General features: G+C 42.1%; 1 protein-coding gene across 1 annotated transcript in view; it reads right to left on the bottom strand.

Moving 5' to 3' along the window:
• Positions 1 to 16587, bottom strand: part of ASCC3 (activating signal cointegrator 1 complex subunit 3) — a 4485173-nt gene that overhangs the window by 2661674 nt on the left and 1806912 nt on the right. The window contains exon 9 of the mRNA XM_044069284.1: positions 1218 to 1382. Coding sequence (XP_043925219.1) covers positions 1218 to 1382 — 165 coding nt within the window. The remainder of the gene's footprint in view (positions 1 to 1217; positions 1383 to 16587) is intronic.

Below are 16587 nucleotides of genomic sequence, written 5' to 3'. Positions count from 1 at the left end.
AAAAGAACATTTCAGGAGACGGCCAACCGGCACTTGCAAACTGCTTCTGCTTCAGGCACCGCACATCAAGAAAGATTGATGTAATGGTGTCGACTGCATGTTTTATACCCCTGATGACCTGACATCATGGAAGAGGAGACAGCATCTGACGCAAGAATCCGAAGACTCTGGTATTCAGGCCCGCTGAGGGTTACCTACAGGCAGATAACCCAAATGTGATGACTGCAACAGTGAAACACGAAGAACATGTGCTAAACACATACTTCAATACACCAAAGTATCATTCTCCCACCTCTTCAAATGAGACCTCACCAAAAAAGAATGACAATCATGCAATTAGGCAGCTCATGTTCAATCTCTTTTTTTCCTTTCCAGTGATGCACAGCTTAGGAAGGAAATCATGCCAGCAGGCCAAATGTACCTCCAGCCTTCCCTTCCCATCCAAATGATGGCAGAACATTTGACACCAGCATTATCCATCCTCTGAACACTTACACACATTCATATACAGATATGTCAGTGTGTATTATTATCACCTCTTAATTTCCACTTGTAGCCAAACTTCTACCATGCTCCATCTCCCCACATACATCAATACTGTCAAAAACAGAAATCCTATTACTCTGTCAACAGGTTAGCCATTTTCATTATTATTGTTAAAGTAGTAATGTTTTCATCACAGACGTCATCAGTTCATCCACTCTGACTCTAGTACCTTTGCAGGAAATATTTTCACCACACTACCATTCTAAGAGGAAAAAATCCACAAACTATTACTTATCCTATTTTAAAAAACATGAACATTAAAAATGTTTACATTTTCTGCAAGCTGTTACATTCTTGTACTTTCTGCAATCAGAAAAAAAAGTGTTTGAAATAAAGCTGTATGTTGAGTGGGTCACGATATCTTATGTTTTTCTTATTCTACAAATAACTGGGCTGCTGTTTTTCACAGCTCTGCTGTATGATATTTAGTTAGGTTATCTAGCTCACTTCCTGCTTTGTGACTAACTGCCACAAATGCAGAATTCCGCAGCTATCACATGAAATCATATCTCTCATATGTTTAAAACGTTCTCTCAGTCAACTAACTCAGTTTGAGAGAGACAGAAAACAAAAATTTCCAGAGCGGACAGTGCGGAATACCAGTTTTTATTTATGGTAAAACAGCTTACATTTTTATCCAAATTCTATGCAAAAATATCAATACATCTCACCTGTCGAAGGGTTCGTGCTACTATACTTTCCAGAACTGGTCCTCTATCTTCGTGAAGAAGATGGACTTCATCCAGAATCAGAAGGCGGACAAGCTGGGATAAGGCAATATCACCCACACTCTTCCTTGTTACAACATCCCATTTTTCTGGGGTTGTTACAAGCATCTGAAAACACAACAAATGAAGAATGAGCTTGTATCAGGAAATAAAGCATTACGAAAGGCACACAATTGTAAAATCAAAACAAACCAGTACTTTGAGATCATAACTCATTACAACAGTAGCTTTATAAAAAGACATTACAAATAATGGTTAGTTTATTGCACTTTACAAAACCGTTTCTTCAGTGACATACATATCTAACATGCTACAAATTCCTGTGCACTGATATAACTGTTGTATATATTTTATATTGTTTCTGTTATTGCATTTAACCTTATATAAGCCTGCAACTGGTCATTTTATGATTAATGCTATGACCCGATTTAAAAAAAGTAACGAAAATGAATGTCACTTACTTACATCTAAATCAAAGCTACAACCCAATCAATACCGCCCAAAGTATACTTTTAATGGGTCTATATTAGAATTGTGAAAGCTTACTTTCACGAATACAAAGTAATTCACACAAATGTTGAAGTCCTAAAACAGAGAAGAGCGAAAAAAGCGAATTTGGAATGTCGAACATCCTTTTTTCGGCCAGCAGGGTGATCGTGGAGATGAGGAAATAAATCCTTTTCTCCACTGGAGTACGGTCTCGGAGTTGGTATATTTAAGTAGGGGGGTGTGGGGGGTTGCAGGGGGCTTGCCCCCCTGCAAAAACATTTTAAAAAGTGTTTTGCCTTAGGTTTGTTCTGTTAGGTTTACCTTACCTGTATGGAGCTGTTGCTTTTGGGAATACATTCGACGTTGTCATTTTCGCTTTTTTCGTCTTTCGCTGTTTTTGGATTTCGACAGTTGTGTGTCAATTATTTTGTATTCGCGAAAGTAATATAGACCCTTTTCATGATGACCAGTGTGCTCTTTGATTGCAAGTGCCAGAGTTTTTAATAAAACTAGAACATATTCCTGTCCAGCATGAATATCTGCAATAAACAACTATATGGTGAACATTACTTAAAGTACATTAAAACAGGAACATGTTGGACTTTGGAACAACATTAAGGCAATACCCCTTCAATGATATGATACTGTTAGAGATTGCACACTGTTGTGGCATGCTACCTAGTTTCTACAATTAGAACTGCAACAGGGATTTAAGAGATGACAGAAGGACAGAAAAGTTACAGATAAGACACTGAACTGTTTCAAAAACAGAAAATTAAAAATGTTTATTGTTTTAAATCCTCAAATTAAATTCAAAGTTCTCCACTTGTCTCAGCCACGATCTTATTTACAGTGGTTAACCAAAAGACCTATTTCAGCCAGAGGCTCTTTTAAAGGCCAGACCCAGGGTACAACATCAGTGATAAAAACTGAAATAAATGTATAACATTGTGAAAATGTGGTGTAGCAACAACAATAAAGCAGTGTCAAAAAACTGTGAAATTAATATCTAATGCAAGAACCAAAAATGTCATCAACAAAAAAAGCAAGTTCAAAAATACATTCAGCTTTAGCATCTAAAGTATTGCAGATTCCGGTTTAAATAATGAGTATAACTCAGTACAACTATTTTAACATGCAATGTTCCAAAACCAATGTGCATACACAAGATTTGCATCAGAAAACAAGCTCTGTGGCACAGAGGGATAAAGTCATGATTATGACCCAAATGGCTAATAACCCAAGACCTAACAGACCTGGCCGGGGGAGGGAAGTGAACCCTGCTCACACTCTCTCTCTCTTTATCTCAGGGAAGTGTGTGGGCATACCAAGAACTGCATTAATTCCCACATGTAGACTAGGAACTATTGGAGGTGCTTTGCCTTCAAGAGGGCAGGAAAATGGAGAGAACGTCTCCTGTGGATTATCATCATTAATCCCTTAAAATATGCATGAAGAATTTGTTTGGACTTAAAAAGCTAACTGCAATTTCCCCCATGTGGATTACTACACCACTCCCAACATTCATCACTTGGCCTTGGGAGGAACAAGTAAATAAACAAACATACCTTTCAGAAAGGTAATTGCCACAAATGGAATCAATACTCAAGGTGGAGTTCTGCCACAGATCTAAGGTGAGAATAGGTTCTGTCCTCCTTCAAATATGCCCCCCCAACAAACACATTCTCTGACAATGAGGAAGACAGAGCACACTATGAATTTTAGGTGTTACCACTTCCAGTATTTTTATACTGTTCTAGTGTGTGTGCGCGCGTGTAATTATTTATTCATATATAAAATACTTCAAGGTCAAAACATTAAAATGTTTCTTGAAATGCACCACATAAATGACCTCTACCTGGACAGCCACTTGCAAGAAAAGAAGAAATCTTTCAATTTACCATCTCATGATAAATTTCAAATGCAATTAGTCAATATGCAACTAAATTTCTAAAATAAAATCAAACATCAAGTCAGAGGACTACACTAATTACTCTGATAATATGCTAAACTGTAAAACGATTTCCACATTATATTAACAGTATGTCAATTAAAATTACAGTTTAGGCTTATTAAGTCCAAGAAAATGTACAGCACTAAAGGCTGCATCACCATTACATATGTCAGCCAGCCTCTACAAATGATCTGAAATGCAGTCCATGTGGGGACTAGAAAATCCAGTCATTAACTACACTTCAGGGAAATCATAATTAGTGGTCATTCACAGCTGAAAGCATCTCTAGAATTACAATAAGCTCATTACAAAAATATCAAAAGACAGCCTAGTGGCATTTAGACTCTGAAACTAGAACCTGTCAAACTATAGGTGATATGCAACTTAAAACAGCTCTTTCGGAGTGGTGTTTAACATAGCTTGAGATAAATGAAATACACAAGACTTTAGAGGGAATGTGAAATGCTGAATCACAAATCCACACTCTTATCAAAATTCAGTATTGCTTTTCACTATATTTCATTATTTTCACTTTGCTTATATTGGTATTATAATTTATAATAATCGCAGCTGATAATAATCTATTACTGTTCTGCTACCTGCTTCCAAGCACAAGACCTCCAATTACCACTTACATACCAAAGTTCTACAACCCAAAACAAAAGTCACCATCACCAAACTCAGTATATTTCTCTCAACAGGTGTTGAAAAGTACAGTTTTGTACCTACCATAAATGTAGATGTCCGATAGGTATGCAACTGCAGTCCTGACATATGGGTTGTCCTGCCTCAGGCAGCCCTTTGGTCGGCCGGATTCCAAAGTCTGGGTCCGGCGTCGGCTGATGTCGCCCTTTCCCCGACGTCAGAGCGCCTGGGGTATAAAACCGTCAGCCGACGCCATCTTCTTCAGTGTTTCTTGCCCCAGATGCCAGGTGCCCTCTAAGGAAGGCTAAATTTTGAAAATAGAGAAAAATTCCAGACAAGTACAACAACATAAAACAAATACACCATAAAAGATTACCCCAGGTAGCTAAAATGAGGGGTAGAAACCCAAAAGAATACCACAGAGGGGTAGGTGGGAGGGAAAACCTGACTGCAGTTGCATACCTATCGGACATCTACATTTATGGTAGGTACAAAACTGTACTATGTCCTTCAAGGATGCAACTGCAGTCCTGACATATGGGTTGAATACCATAGCCAACCTGGGGGTGGTAGGCACTAAGACAAAGATGGTGTAGCTAAAATGCCCGGCAGGACTGCAGAAGCAATCCTGCTCTGGATGTGGAATATAAAGGCAGGTTATAATGTTTGGAAAATGTATGCACGGAGCTCCATGTAGCAGCTTCTAAAATGTCCTTTGTTGCCACTCCTCTTAAAAAGGCTGTGGAGGTGGCTGTAGCTCTGGTGGAATGTGGCCTGATGTCAGATGGCACAGTTTTTCCATGAAAAGAGTAACAGAATCGAATGCAATTTCCAATCCATTTAGAAAGTGTCTGTCTGGAAATTGCTTTTCCCTGCAATCCAGCAGCGTAAGCTACAAAAAGCTGGTCAGATTTTCTGAAAGACTTTGTTCTGTCCAAGTAGTAGCGCAACTGTCTGTGTATGTCCAAGGTGTGCAGAAGTCTCTCTCCTTTATTTTGAGGATTGGGGAAGAAGGTAGGCAGGTGAATAGCTTGATTCAGGGACACCCTGGATACCACCTTTGGCATGAATGACCGATTGGTTCTCAAAGAAACTCTGTCCTGATGAAAAATGAGAAATGGTTGTATTGCCATAAGGGCCTGTAGCTCAGAGACTCTTCTTGCTGAGGTTACTGCCAGAAGGAAAGCTGTCTTCCAAGACAGAAATTGCAACTCTGAAGATGCTGCTGGTTCAAAGGGAGGAAGAGTTAATTTTTCCAGCATGAAGTTGAGGTCCCATGCAGGCACTGGTGGTTTCCTTGGAGGGTTGATGTTCTTTATACCTCTTAGAAACTGTCTTAGCAATGGGTGAGAAAATACAGGCGGATCAATGTTATATTTGGCAGATATTGCCGAAGCATGTATTTTTATGGAAGAATATGAAAGGCCATAGTGGAGCATTTCAGCCAAGTATTCTAGGATCTGTGGAATGCTCATCACTGATGGGTCTTGACCCTTTTTGCTGTTCCAGATAAGAAATTTCTTCCATTTTGCTGAGTATGTTTTTCTAGTGGAAGGTCTGCGTGCCTCCAGGATGATATCCTTTACCCTTTTGGAAAGTGTATTCTGAGGAATAGTCATGGAATCTTCCAAGCTGTCGGCTTCAATATTCTCAAGCTGGGGTGTAGTGTCCTGTAATTGTGCTATGTCAGAAGAAGTGGCCATTGAGGAAGGAGCCACGGATTGGTGTGTGTCAAGCTCCGTAGCAGTGGGTACCAGTGTTGTCTTGGCCAGTCTGGAGCTATCAGTATGACTTTCGGTTGCTCTGTCTTGATCTTTAGTAACACCTTGGTCATCAAAGGAAGAGGTGGGAAGGCATATAGTGTTAGAGAGTTCCAACTGAAGGAGAGAGCGTCCACCTTCCATGCTTGAGGATGGTATGTCCTTGTGCAAAACTTTTTCAGATGGTGATTGAGGTGGGAGGCAAAAAGATCTATATCCGGCCTTCCCCATGCTTGAGTTATTTGTAAGAAAATGTCTGGATGTAACATCCATTCGTGTGGATCCATGATGTTTCTGCTTAGGCTGTCCGCCAGAACATTGTCCTTCCCTGGTACAAACTGGGATTGTAGCTCTATTTTCAATTGTAGGGAAATATCCCAGAGATTCATTGCCAGTCTGCAAAGAGGGTAGGAATGGGTACCTCCTTGCTTGTTTATGTACCACATAACTGTGGTATTGTCTGTCTTTATTAGTAGATGGCCCTGATGCATGAACTTTTCGAAGGCCTTGATTGCATGCATCACTGCCAGCATTTCTTTTTGGTTGATGTGCAGGTGCTTTTCTTTTTGTGTCCATTGTCCTTGAATGCATCTGCCCTCCATGTGCGCCCCCCCATCCATGGTCTGAGGCATCTGTTGTAATGGTTTGACTTGTATGAGGCTTGCTGAAAGGCAGACCTTTGTTTATCTGGCTTGCTTGAGCCCACCACAGAAATTCCTTTTGAAGGCATGGAATGAGTGGGATCAATGCTTCCAGGCTGTGGCTGTGTTGAGACCATAGACTTTTTAGATACCATTGTAGTTTCCTCATATGCAGCCTTGCGTGTGGAATCAGAAGAATGCAAGATGCCATGAAACCCAGGGCCTGCAGGATTTTCCTTGCAGTCATCTGGGTGTGTGTTGCCAATTTTCTGAAGTATTCTGGTAATTGTTTTTGTTTTTCTTTTGTCAGAAACGCCATCTGGGTGTTTGTGTTCAGTGTGGCACCCAGGAAAGGTATTTGTTGGGATGGTACGAGACTTGATTTCTGAATATTGACTGTGTATCCCAAGGCCTGCAGTAGGTGAATGACATAGTCCAAGTTTTTTAACAAGGCTTGTTGGCTGTCCGCTTGTATAAGGCAGTCGTCCAGGTAAGGGTATATTTGTATCCCCTGAAGTCTGCAATGTGCAATTACTGATGCCAGGCATTTCGTGAACACTCTGGGCGCATTAGATAAGCCAAAGGGCAATGCTGAGAATTGATAATGCTCTGAGCCTGCAAGAAATCTGAGGTATCTTCTGCAGCTTTGTCTGATTGGGACATGCAGGTATGCCTCCTTGAGGTCCAGAGTTAGCAGCCAAGACCCCTTGCCCAGCATGGGAAGGAGTTGCTGTAAAGTCAGCATTTTGAATTTTGGCACAATAAGTTAAGTATTCAGTGCGGACAAGTCCAGAATGGGTCTCCATTGGTTTTCTTTTCTTGGAACAAGGAACAGTCTTGAATAAAATCCTTGTCCTTGTTCTGCAGAAGGAACCTTTTCTATTGCTCTTATTTGAAGTAGGTTTGTTATTTGTTTGAGTGCCTCTGCCCTTTGATATGGTGGCAGGTTTGGCCTGCCATGTCTTGTAGGTAGTGTATGAAAATGGAATCTGTATCCTTTGTCTATTATGTCCAGTATCCATTTGTCCTTTGTAATATTGTGCCAATTCTGTTAGAATAAAGATAATTTTCTGCCCAAAGGTGCTTCTAATTGAGCCCTGGATGGCGGAGTCAAAGTCAAGTCATTGAGATTGTCCCTGCGGAGCAGTGGAAGGTCCTGCCCCACCCCTCTGGTTCGGAGGCTGCCACTGACGTCCTCTGTAGGAGCCTCAAGTTTGCCCTCTACCTCTGCCACGTCTGTTTTTGCCTCTTTGAAATTTGTCTGTGTCTGGAAATGACCAATGCTTAGAAGGCCAATTCCTGCTGAATCTTGGAGGCTGTACCTGGAGGAAATATTTGACTGTTTGCACTGATTTTGCCTTCTCCTCTATTTTCTTTAAAACCTCTTGTGCAGTAGCACCAAATAGCTTACATTTCTCTAGTGGTGCGTCCAAAAGCTTAATTTTCACATGGTCTGGCAATGTTTGTTCCTTTAACCAAGCATGTCTGCGTATGACCGCACCTGTCATTGCTGCTCTACATGAAGCTTCCAATGCATCATATCCACACTGAAGGAAATGGTTGCTAACCTGCTGAGTATTATGAACCAATTCCTGTAACCCCTTTCTATCTAATGGTTCAGGGGAAGCCAATTTCTTTTGCAAGTCATCCAACATGTATTCCTGATACTGAATCATATGAAATTGACAATTTAATGCTCGCATAGAAAGGGTGGAAGATGTATATACTTTCTTGCCCCACCTTTCTAAAGCCCTAGAATCCCTTTCCGAAGGAAGTGGGTTCTTAGCAGTAGTGGAGGAAACCCCTTTAGGCCCCTGAGAAATAGTTTCAGGGTCAGCAGTATGGCCCTTGTACAGAAATTGATGTGTGCCTGGGACCCTGTGGTACCTGTCTGGCTTGACAGGGGCAGGGGGGAGGGAGTCAGGGGAAACACTAGATTCTAAGTACACATCATCTAAAACATTTAAAACTGGAGGAATAGCTAAGGGTCTATGCTGAGGTAGCTTTAAAAATTCCCTTAACCTTTTCCTAGAATCTGAGTATTCTTGGCCTTGCCATTTGAAGTGTTCCCTCATGGAATGAAGTGTTTCCCCAAAGGAAAACTCCTCAGGAGGAGAAGCAGAGGGAATGGATTCCTCCGCATCAGAATCCTCGTAGGCCGGGAAGGCCTCCTCCTGGTAGTCTGAATGTGCAGAATCACCTGAGGCCTCATCGGAGGACTGGGGATCTACCTGCTCAATCCTAGGCCTCTTGACAGAAGGCGGCTGAGAGCCTCTACCTGGATGTGGCTGAGAACCCCTAATTAAAGAAATAAGGTCCTCAGCTAAACTTAAAATTTGAGAACCAGAAGTGGATCCCAGAGAAACAGATCTTGGAGGGAGAGACTTAGTCTGTTTGGCAGCCTTAGCACGTGTGTAGGCCTTAATGGACATAGACAATGGAGGCCTGGCAGCCCCACGTGCTGGAGTAGTCTTATCCACTGAAATGGTGTCAGAAATATCCTGGGCTTCGGTCTCAGAGAGGAGAACAGAAACCGGCACCGAGCTGGCCTCCGGTACCGAAGTAACCAGTGGGGCGGTGTCGTCGGTCTGTAGCGGTTGTGAAACCGGCTCAGAAGAGACCGAGACACTCGCGGTAGGCCTAAGCGTGGTGTCGGCCGAGACCGTGGGTGTCAGTCCTTATCCTTCCGTTTTTTAGGTAAATGTGCTGTCGGAAGCTCCAACGGCATGATATAACTGAAATCTTCCCCAAAATAATCCTGTGCAAACTCTGTCCGACGCCTAAGAGTGCGTTTATTGAAAGAAGCACAAGCTGTACAGGCCGAGACGTTGTGTTCTGGGCCTAGGCAGGGTAAGCAGTAAGAGTGGAAATCCTTATGAGGTATTTGTTTCCCACAAGTTAAACAATTATTAACTTTTACAGTTTTATCTGACATCGGCTGAGGCAAGAAAAGGTCCCCAACGGGGTACTCAGCTTTTTTGAAGACTTCAGTAGCTGAAAACACAAGAGCTGGTCGACCGGCACTTGCGAACTGCTTCTGCTTCGGGCGCCACGTGGCAAGAAAGACTGAAGAAGATGGCGTCGGCTGACGCTTTTATACCCCAGGCGCTCTGACGTCGGGGAAAGGGCGACATCAGCTGACGCCGGACCCAGACTTTGGAATCCGGCCGACCGAAGGGCTGCCTGAGGCAGGACAACCCATATGTCAGGACTGCAGTTGCATCCTTGAAGGACAGCAATCAAAATTCCAACTGTAGAAGGTTTTATATGCTCCTGTCAACATCAGGGGCAAGTAATAAACCACTGAGGAGCTGGGAGTACAGTAAACTCTCAGTTAACCTGCGCCCATGGGGACTGGTAAGATGCTGGGTAACTGTAGTTTCTGGTTGCTTGACAGTTACTATTAAAAATAGGCCTGACTAATACTGCACCCTATATTATTTGTTTGTTTGACTTGTTCTTAGGTTGGGGAGACAGGGAATTTATTCTTAGGTTGGGGAGAGAGGGAATATATTCTTATCTTCCTTTTAAAACTCTAAAAACATAAGGTATGTTTCTGTGTGGGGGGGGGGGGCACAGAAAGTGCAATACATGAAAATCGTACTGTACTTCTTTAGGTTTTTTCTGGTTGCTTGAGAGTTCTGGTTGACGGAGAGTTTACTGTATGCTTTACTTCTTTTTGTTTCCCCTGAAATACATGCACAAGACTGTCAGAACATGTATGAACAAACGTATACATGCTCACTGCTAAAAATGGTCATGTCACTGCTACTTTGCAGATGCTCTGTCTACATAACCATTAAAGTTCATCCATGTGGGAATGCTGTCTAAGAAAAAGAAAGTTTATGCTGGTTATGCAGTGGCTTCTTACTTCACAATCAGAGGCTTGCCTTTGTTCAATCATGGCTGCAGCCCATGTTAGCATAATGTTTCAAAAAACACTAATATGCCAAGTAGCCACATTACTTAATCAGTTGTACAGCAAACATCAACAAACACAAATACATATAGATTTGATCATTCAGACAGCTCATCTCCAAATGTTTAAATAATCTCATGATATACTCTTCTTGAGTCAACATGTGTTGTGACCTCTAGATGTTAATAAACCAAAGCTAAATTAAACACCCATAATCACATGACCTAAAATGTTGTTAGTGTATTAATATAACCACAGAGTGCTACAGACAACCATCTAGTACACAGACTCCATCTATAGTACCAGTGATCCAGGTTCAGGAAAGATTCATGTTGTCAAAAGGATTCCATTGATAGGAATTTTTTCCTTGTATCTACTCAGTCCACCCACTGGTTCCTCCTTCCAGCATCCTACTAGCCCAGTAAGTTCTTCTACAGAGGGATGAGAATCAGGCCAGTCTGTTACTTAAACTGAGGGACCAGCAGCTCATTCATCCCATGTCAGAGTCAAAAGCCTGATCAGCCCATTTGTTCCTCTTCTGAAATGAAAGCTCAGTGTGTGGGAGTGGGCCAGCTTGCAGATCATTTGGTTGCTCATTCCTTACCAGACTCTCTCTCGCTCTCTCTCTCTGTGGTGGCTGGTGACTACACTAGTTCAGCTGCTTTACATTAACACCATTTCTGTGCCTCTGTATGACCACAGAAAGAAAACCTGGCTTACATGCAGCAAGCATAAACTGCCCAGTAGCTGCTATCAGTTATATACTTCAGCTATCCAAATGCGTCACTAACGCAGCAAGCAAAAGGCCTCCCTTCCTCCAGGATAGGCATGCTAGCAGCAGCTGCTCACTTATATCGTCCCTCTCCTTGGTCACTGCACCACCCATCCACTAACTTAGGTCATATTCTACACCACACGCCTGAGATCAGACTAAAGCTCTTTGATATCACTCCTTCCAAGAGCAAAGGAACACAGTAACAGTCACTTAAATCAAGAATACAGGGGAGAGCATTACCTTGGTGATGGGTAGAGGCATCAAGTGTTAGCTTATTTAATAAAAAAGAAAGTCAGGTTATGTAAACTGTGTGAGCCCTTCTTGCCATCAACATCTCTGTTTTGGTGAAACTACAGTAATAGAGGCTCTTAGTGGAGCCTATGGATGCTTCTGACAAGTTGACCGCTACATAAAGAGAGGAGAACAAAGGATGTTACTGTTGCTACATTCTCTACTGTTGAATAAATTCAGGAAACTAAGGAATAGGATCCTACCAAATTACTGTCAGTAATCCAATTCCTGTCACTACAGGACTCCTAATCTGTGCCTAGCTGTTCTGTGAAAACAAAAACACACCAACAGCACTCATTAAAAGCTACATTTCCCAGAAGAGAGATTCCTTGCACCATTTATTTTATTTTTCCATCTATTAACCAGGTAAGTACATTTGTCTAAGGACTCCTCCTATTACAACCCGGGCTTTAGACAACAGTAAAACAAAAACAAGCATCAAGAAAAGGCTAACATTAAAAACGAACTTGTATACTGAACAAGCACAATTTCCAAAGTAGTCACTGTTATTGCAAATGAAAAAAAATGCAAAATAACCTTTCTTTATTCAAAATGGAGTTATTACATTCAGAAACGTGTGTTATGGAAACTCGGAGTACTATGTACATGTATACAAAACAGCACCAGTGGAAGAAAAGTACAAAAGGTATCATGACTCTAGAATTTAGGAAATAAGTGTGGATATAACTGTCATGCAATGAAGCCAATGACTAACATGGCATTTCTGTCCGACAAGAAAACCATGATCCTATCAAGCTTAAATTATATTAAAGCACTTTTACAAATAAGAAACAATTAATATTTTAATATATGTCTATCACTGCTCAATTGGTTTTCATACTAAATAACAGGGACTGTATCATCAGAAAAACCATGCAGGCTAATACAGAGGCAAGTCTGTGAGCTGCCATCCCATTCTGAAGGCCATCTATTATGTAGAAAGTACAGTTGTGTACACTTACGATAAATGCAGACGTTCGAGTGTATTCACTGTTGCAGTCATTACATTTGGGTAATCTGCTGGCAGGTTGCCCTCATTTGGCCTGCGTCAGTTGCTGTCCCTTCTTCCATGACGCCAGGTCGTCAGGGGTATAAAACATGCAGCCGGCACCATTACATTAGTTTTTCTCGTCCCAGATGTCAGGTGCCCCCCCCAAATGGAGAGCCAAATATTTAAGTAATTAAAAACACAAAAATATATATCTCCAAACTAAAGCAAATACACCAAAAAGGCTTTTAAGCATAGTAAAGGAAAGTATAAGTATGGAAAGAGAAAAAACAGGGGGTTGGAGGGAGGGTAACCAGGACTGCAACAGTGAATACACTCGAACATTTACATTTATGGTAAGTGTACACAACTGCACTATGTTCTTCGTGTTTCACTGTTGCAGTCATTACATTTGGGTAGATTCCCAAAGCTATGGTTGGGAGGATGGATTTATACAGCATTAGGACCCGCTATAAGGCCCTGCAGGACAGCAGTGGCAAAGCCAGCTCTGGATTTAGAGAAGAAAGGTAAATGGCAATGTTTGGTGAATGTATGAACTGAGCTCCAGGTAGCAGCTTCTAGAATGTCTCTGGTAGGAACAACTCTGAGAAAGGCTGTAGAAGTAGATGCAACCCTGGTGGAATGAGATCTGATCCCCTGGGGGATAGTTTTACCATGGTGCATATAGCAGAAACGAATACAATGGCTTATCCATTTGGAAACAGTCTGCTCTGAAATAGCCTTTCCCTCTGCCCCTGCAGCAAATGCCACCAGCAGTTGATCAGATTTTCTTAGAGATTTTGTCCTGTTTAAGTAAAATCTAAGCTGTCAGTGTACATCCAATGAATGCAGAATCCATCCCCCCTTGTTCTGTGGATTGGGAAAGAAAGTTGGCAAATGAATGGTTTGATTAAGTGCCACACTGGATACCACCTTAGGCATGAAGGATAGATTGGTCCTGAGAGACACCCTGTCCACATGAAAAATAATGAAAGGCTCCACTGCCATAAGAGCCTGTAATTCGGAAATCCTTCTAGCTGAAGTGACTGCTGAAAGGAAAGCTGTTTTCCAAGAGAGAAATTTTAAGTCTGCTGTAGCAGCTGGCTCGAAAGGAGGAACAGTATGTTTTTCCAATACAAAGTTGAGGTCCCAGGCAGGGTTGGAGCTCTCCTGGGTGGTCTTAAGTTTTTGGCCCCTCTGAGATATTGCTTTAGCAGTGGATGAGAGAAGAGTGGAGGCTCTGTGTTGTAATGAGCTGAAATGGCTGAGGCATGGATTTTTATGGAAGAAAAGGACAGGCCCTTGTGAAGCATCTCAGTTAAGTATTGTAAAATCTGAGGAATACTGGGCACTGCTGTGCTTATCCCTTGTGACTGATTCCAGGCACAAAATCTTTTCCATTTGTCAACATAAGATTTTCTAGTACTAGGCCTTCTTGCCTCCAAAATGACACCCATCACAGGTTTGCTGAGGGATGCTAAGGGTGAATTTAGGTGATTAGCCACGCTGCAAGATTCAAAGTTTGGAGAGGAGTGTGCAGAATTTGGTTGTTCTGCTGAGACAGTAAGTATGGTGTCTGAGGCAGGTGGAAGGTGTGACAAATTGCGCAGGAGTGGGTACCAGTGTCGGTGAGGCCAGTCTGGAGCAATCAAAATCATTTTTGGTTAGTCCTGTTTGACTTTTAGTGGAACTTTGGAGAGCAGAGGCAGAGGGGGAAAGCATAGACTGATAGGTTTTTCCAGCTGAATGATAGAGCATCCACTTTCCAGGCATTTTTGTGATGAATTCTTGTGCAGAATTTGTCCAACTGATAGATCTCTTTGCCTCACCCCAGAACTATGTCTGGACTCCCCTATTTGCGTGTCAACATGTTGAAAATCCATGGTTCCAGTTACCATTCATGTGGGTCCATGAGATTTCTGCTTAGTTCGCCTGCCAGAGTATTCAGCTTTCCTGTCAGGAATTGAGCTTGTAGCTGTATTGGATAGGTCAAGGCCGTGTTGACAATGCCATGGCTAGTCTGCAAAGGGGGTAGGAGTGTGTACCCCCTTGCTTATGTACCACCTAACTGTGGTGTTGTCTGTCTATCATTAATTGTCCTGGATGAAGGTAGTCATTGAAGGCTGTCAGTGCATTCTGTACAGCTAACATCTGTTTTTGATTGATATGAAGGTGCATTTGATTTGGGCTCCATTTGCCCTGAATGCACTTCCCTGCCAGATGAGCCCCCAAGCATAGTCTGATGCGTCTGTTGTTAGAGTTTGGGTGGCAGGGGGTGGAGTGAATGGCAGTCCCTTCTTTTGGTGGCAGGCCTCTGCCCACCATAGGAACTCTAGTTGCAGGCAAGGTGTGATAGGAGTCATTGTTTCCAGGCTGTGACAGTGTTGACTCCATAAACTTTTTAAGTACCACTGAAGTTTTCTCATATGCAGTCTTGTATATGGAATTAGAATGCAGGAGGTCATGAACCCCAAGGCTTGCAGAATTTGTCTTGCAGATATAGCAGGGTTTTTCTGGCCACCTGTTTGAAGTAAGTTACCAAATGAATTTGCTTTTCTGGCATAAGGTAAGCCATCTGGGCAGTTGTATTCAAGCTTGCACCCAGGAATGTAATTTTTTGAGAGGGTACTAGTTGTGATTTCTTTTCGTTTATAGTGTAACTCTAGACAAGTTAGAACCCTTTTTATAAACGCCAGATGTTTTAGAAGACTGTTCCTATTTTCTGACTGAATTAGACAATCTTCCAGATACGGATATATTTGAATATTTCTTTGTCTGCAAAATGCAATTACTGGAGCCAGGCACTTTGTGAAGACCTTGGGCGGAGTAGATAAGCCAAAGGGCAGTGCAGAGAACTAGTAATGCAAGTAGCCTGCTTTGAAGCAGAGGTATCTTCTGCAAGATTCCCTGATTGGGATATGCAGGTAAGCCTCTTTTAAGTCTAGCATTACCAACCAGGCATCTTTGCCTAGCATAGGAAGTAACTGTTGAAGAGTCAGCATCATGAATTTTGGAATGTCCAGAAATGTGTTTAGAGTAAATAAATCCAGAATTGGACGCCATGATTCGTCTTTTCTGGGTACCAGGAAAAGTCTTGAATAGAAACCTTGTCCCTTTTCCTCTTCAGGTACTGGTTGAATAGCCCCCATGTTCATGAGGGACAGTACTTGTTTCTGGGCCACTGCCCACTGATTTGGGAGCAGGTCTGGCCATCCGTTTGGGATTGGCAATGTGTGGAAATGAAATCTGTATCCCTGGGATACTATATTTAAAACCCATTTGTCATGGGTTATAAGTTGCCAGTTTCTTGCATGAAGTGCCAGTTTTCCCCCCAAAGGGGCGGCCAAAAGGTAAGTGCTTGGTAAGTGTAAAAGGAAGTCATTGAGACTGCTTACCATAGGGAGTTGCCTTGTTGTTTCCGGATTTGGAGGAGGGGGCACCCCAATGTTTTGTTCTAAAAGTCCCTTGTGACTGAAACCTGGAGCCTTTGGAATGTCTGGGTTTGACTTGAGTGGCTCTCGAAGGAACTGGAAAGGACCAGTTCTTAGTAGGCCACTGCCTACTAAATCTTGGAGGTTGCACTTGGAAGAAATCTTTCACAGTTTGCATAGATTTAGCTTTATCTTCCATCTTTTTTAAAACTTCTCCAGCCTTATTACCAAAGAGACGGTCCTGTTGTAAAGGAGCATCAAACAATTTTGCTTTAACATGATCAGGCAAAGTTTGCTCTTTGAGCCAAGCTTGCCTTCTTAGCACAGACCCAGTTACAGCAGCCCTGCAGGAGGCCTCCAAAGAATCAAAACCACATTGCAAAGTATGTTTTCAAACTTGTTCAGCTGAATGCAATAAAT

This window comes from Protopterus annectens, chromosome 1.part0 (genome assembly GCF_019279795.1).
Source record: "Protopterus annectens isolate FY-2018-M chromosome 1.part0, PAN1.0, whole genome shotgun sequence".
NCBI lineage: Eukaryota > Metazoa > Chordata > Ceratodontiformes > Protopteridae > Protopterus > Protopterus annectens.
The sequence above is the reverse complement of the archived record's forward strand: the minus strand, read 5'-3'. Positions and strand labels throughout refer to the sequence as shown.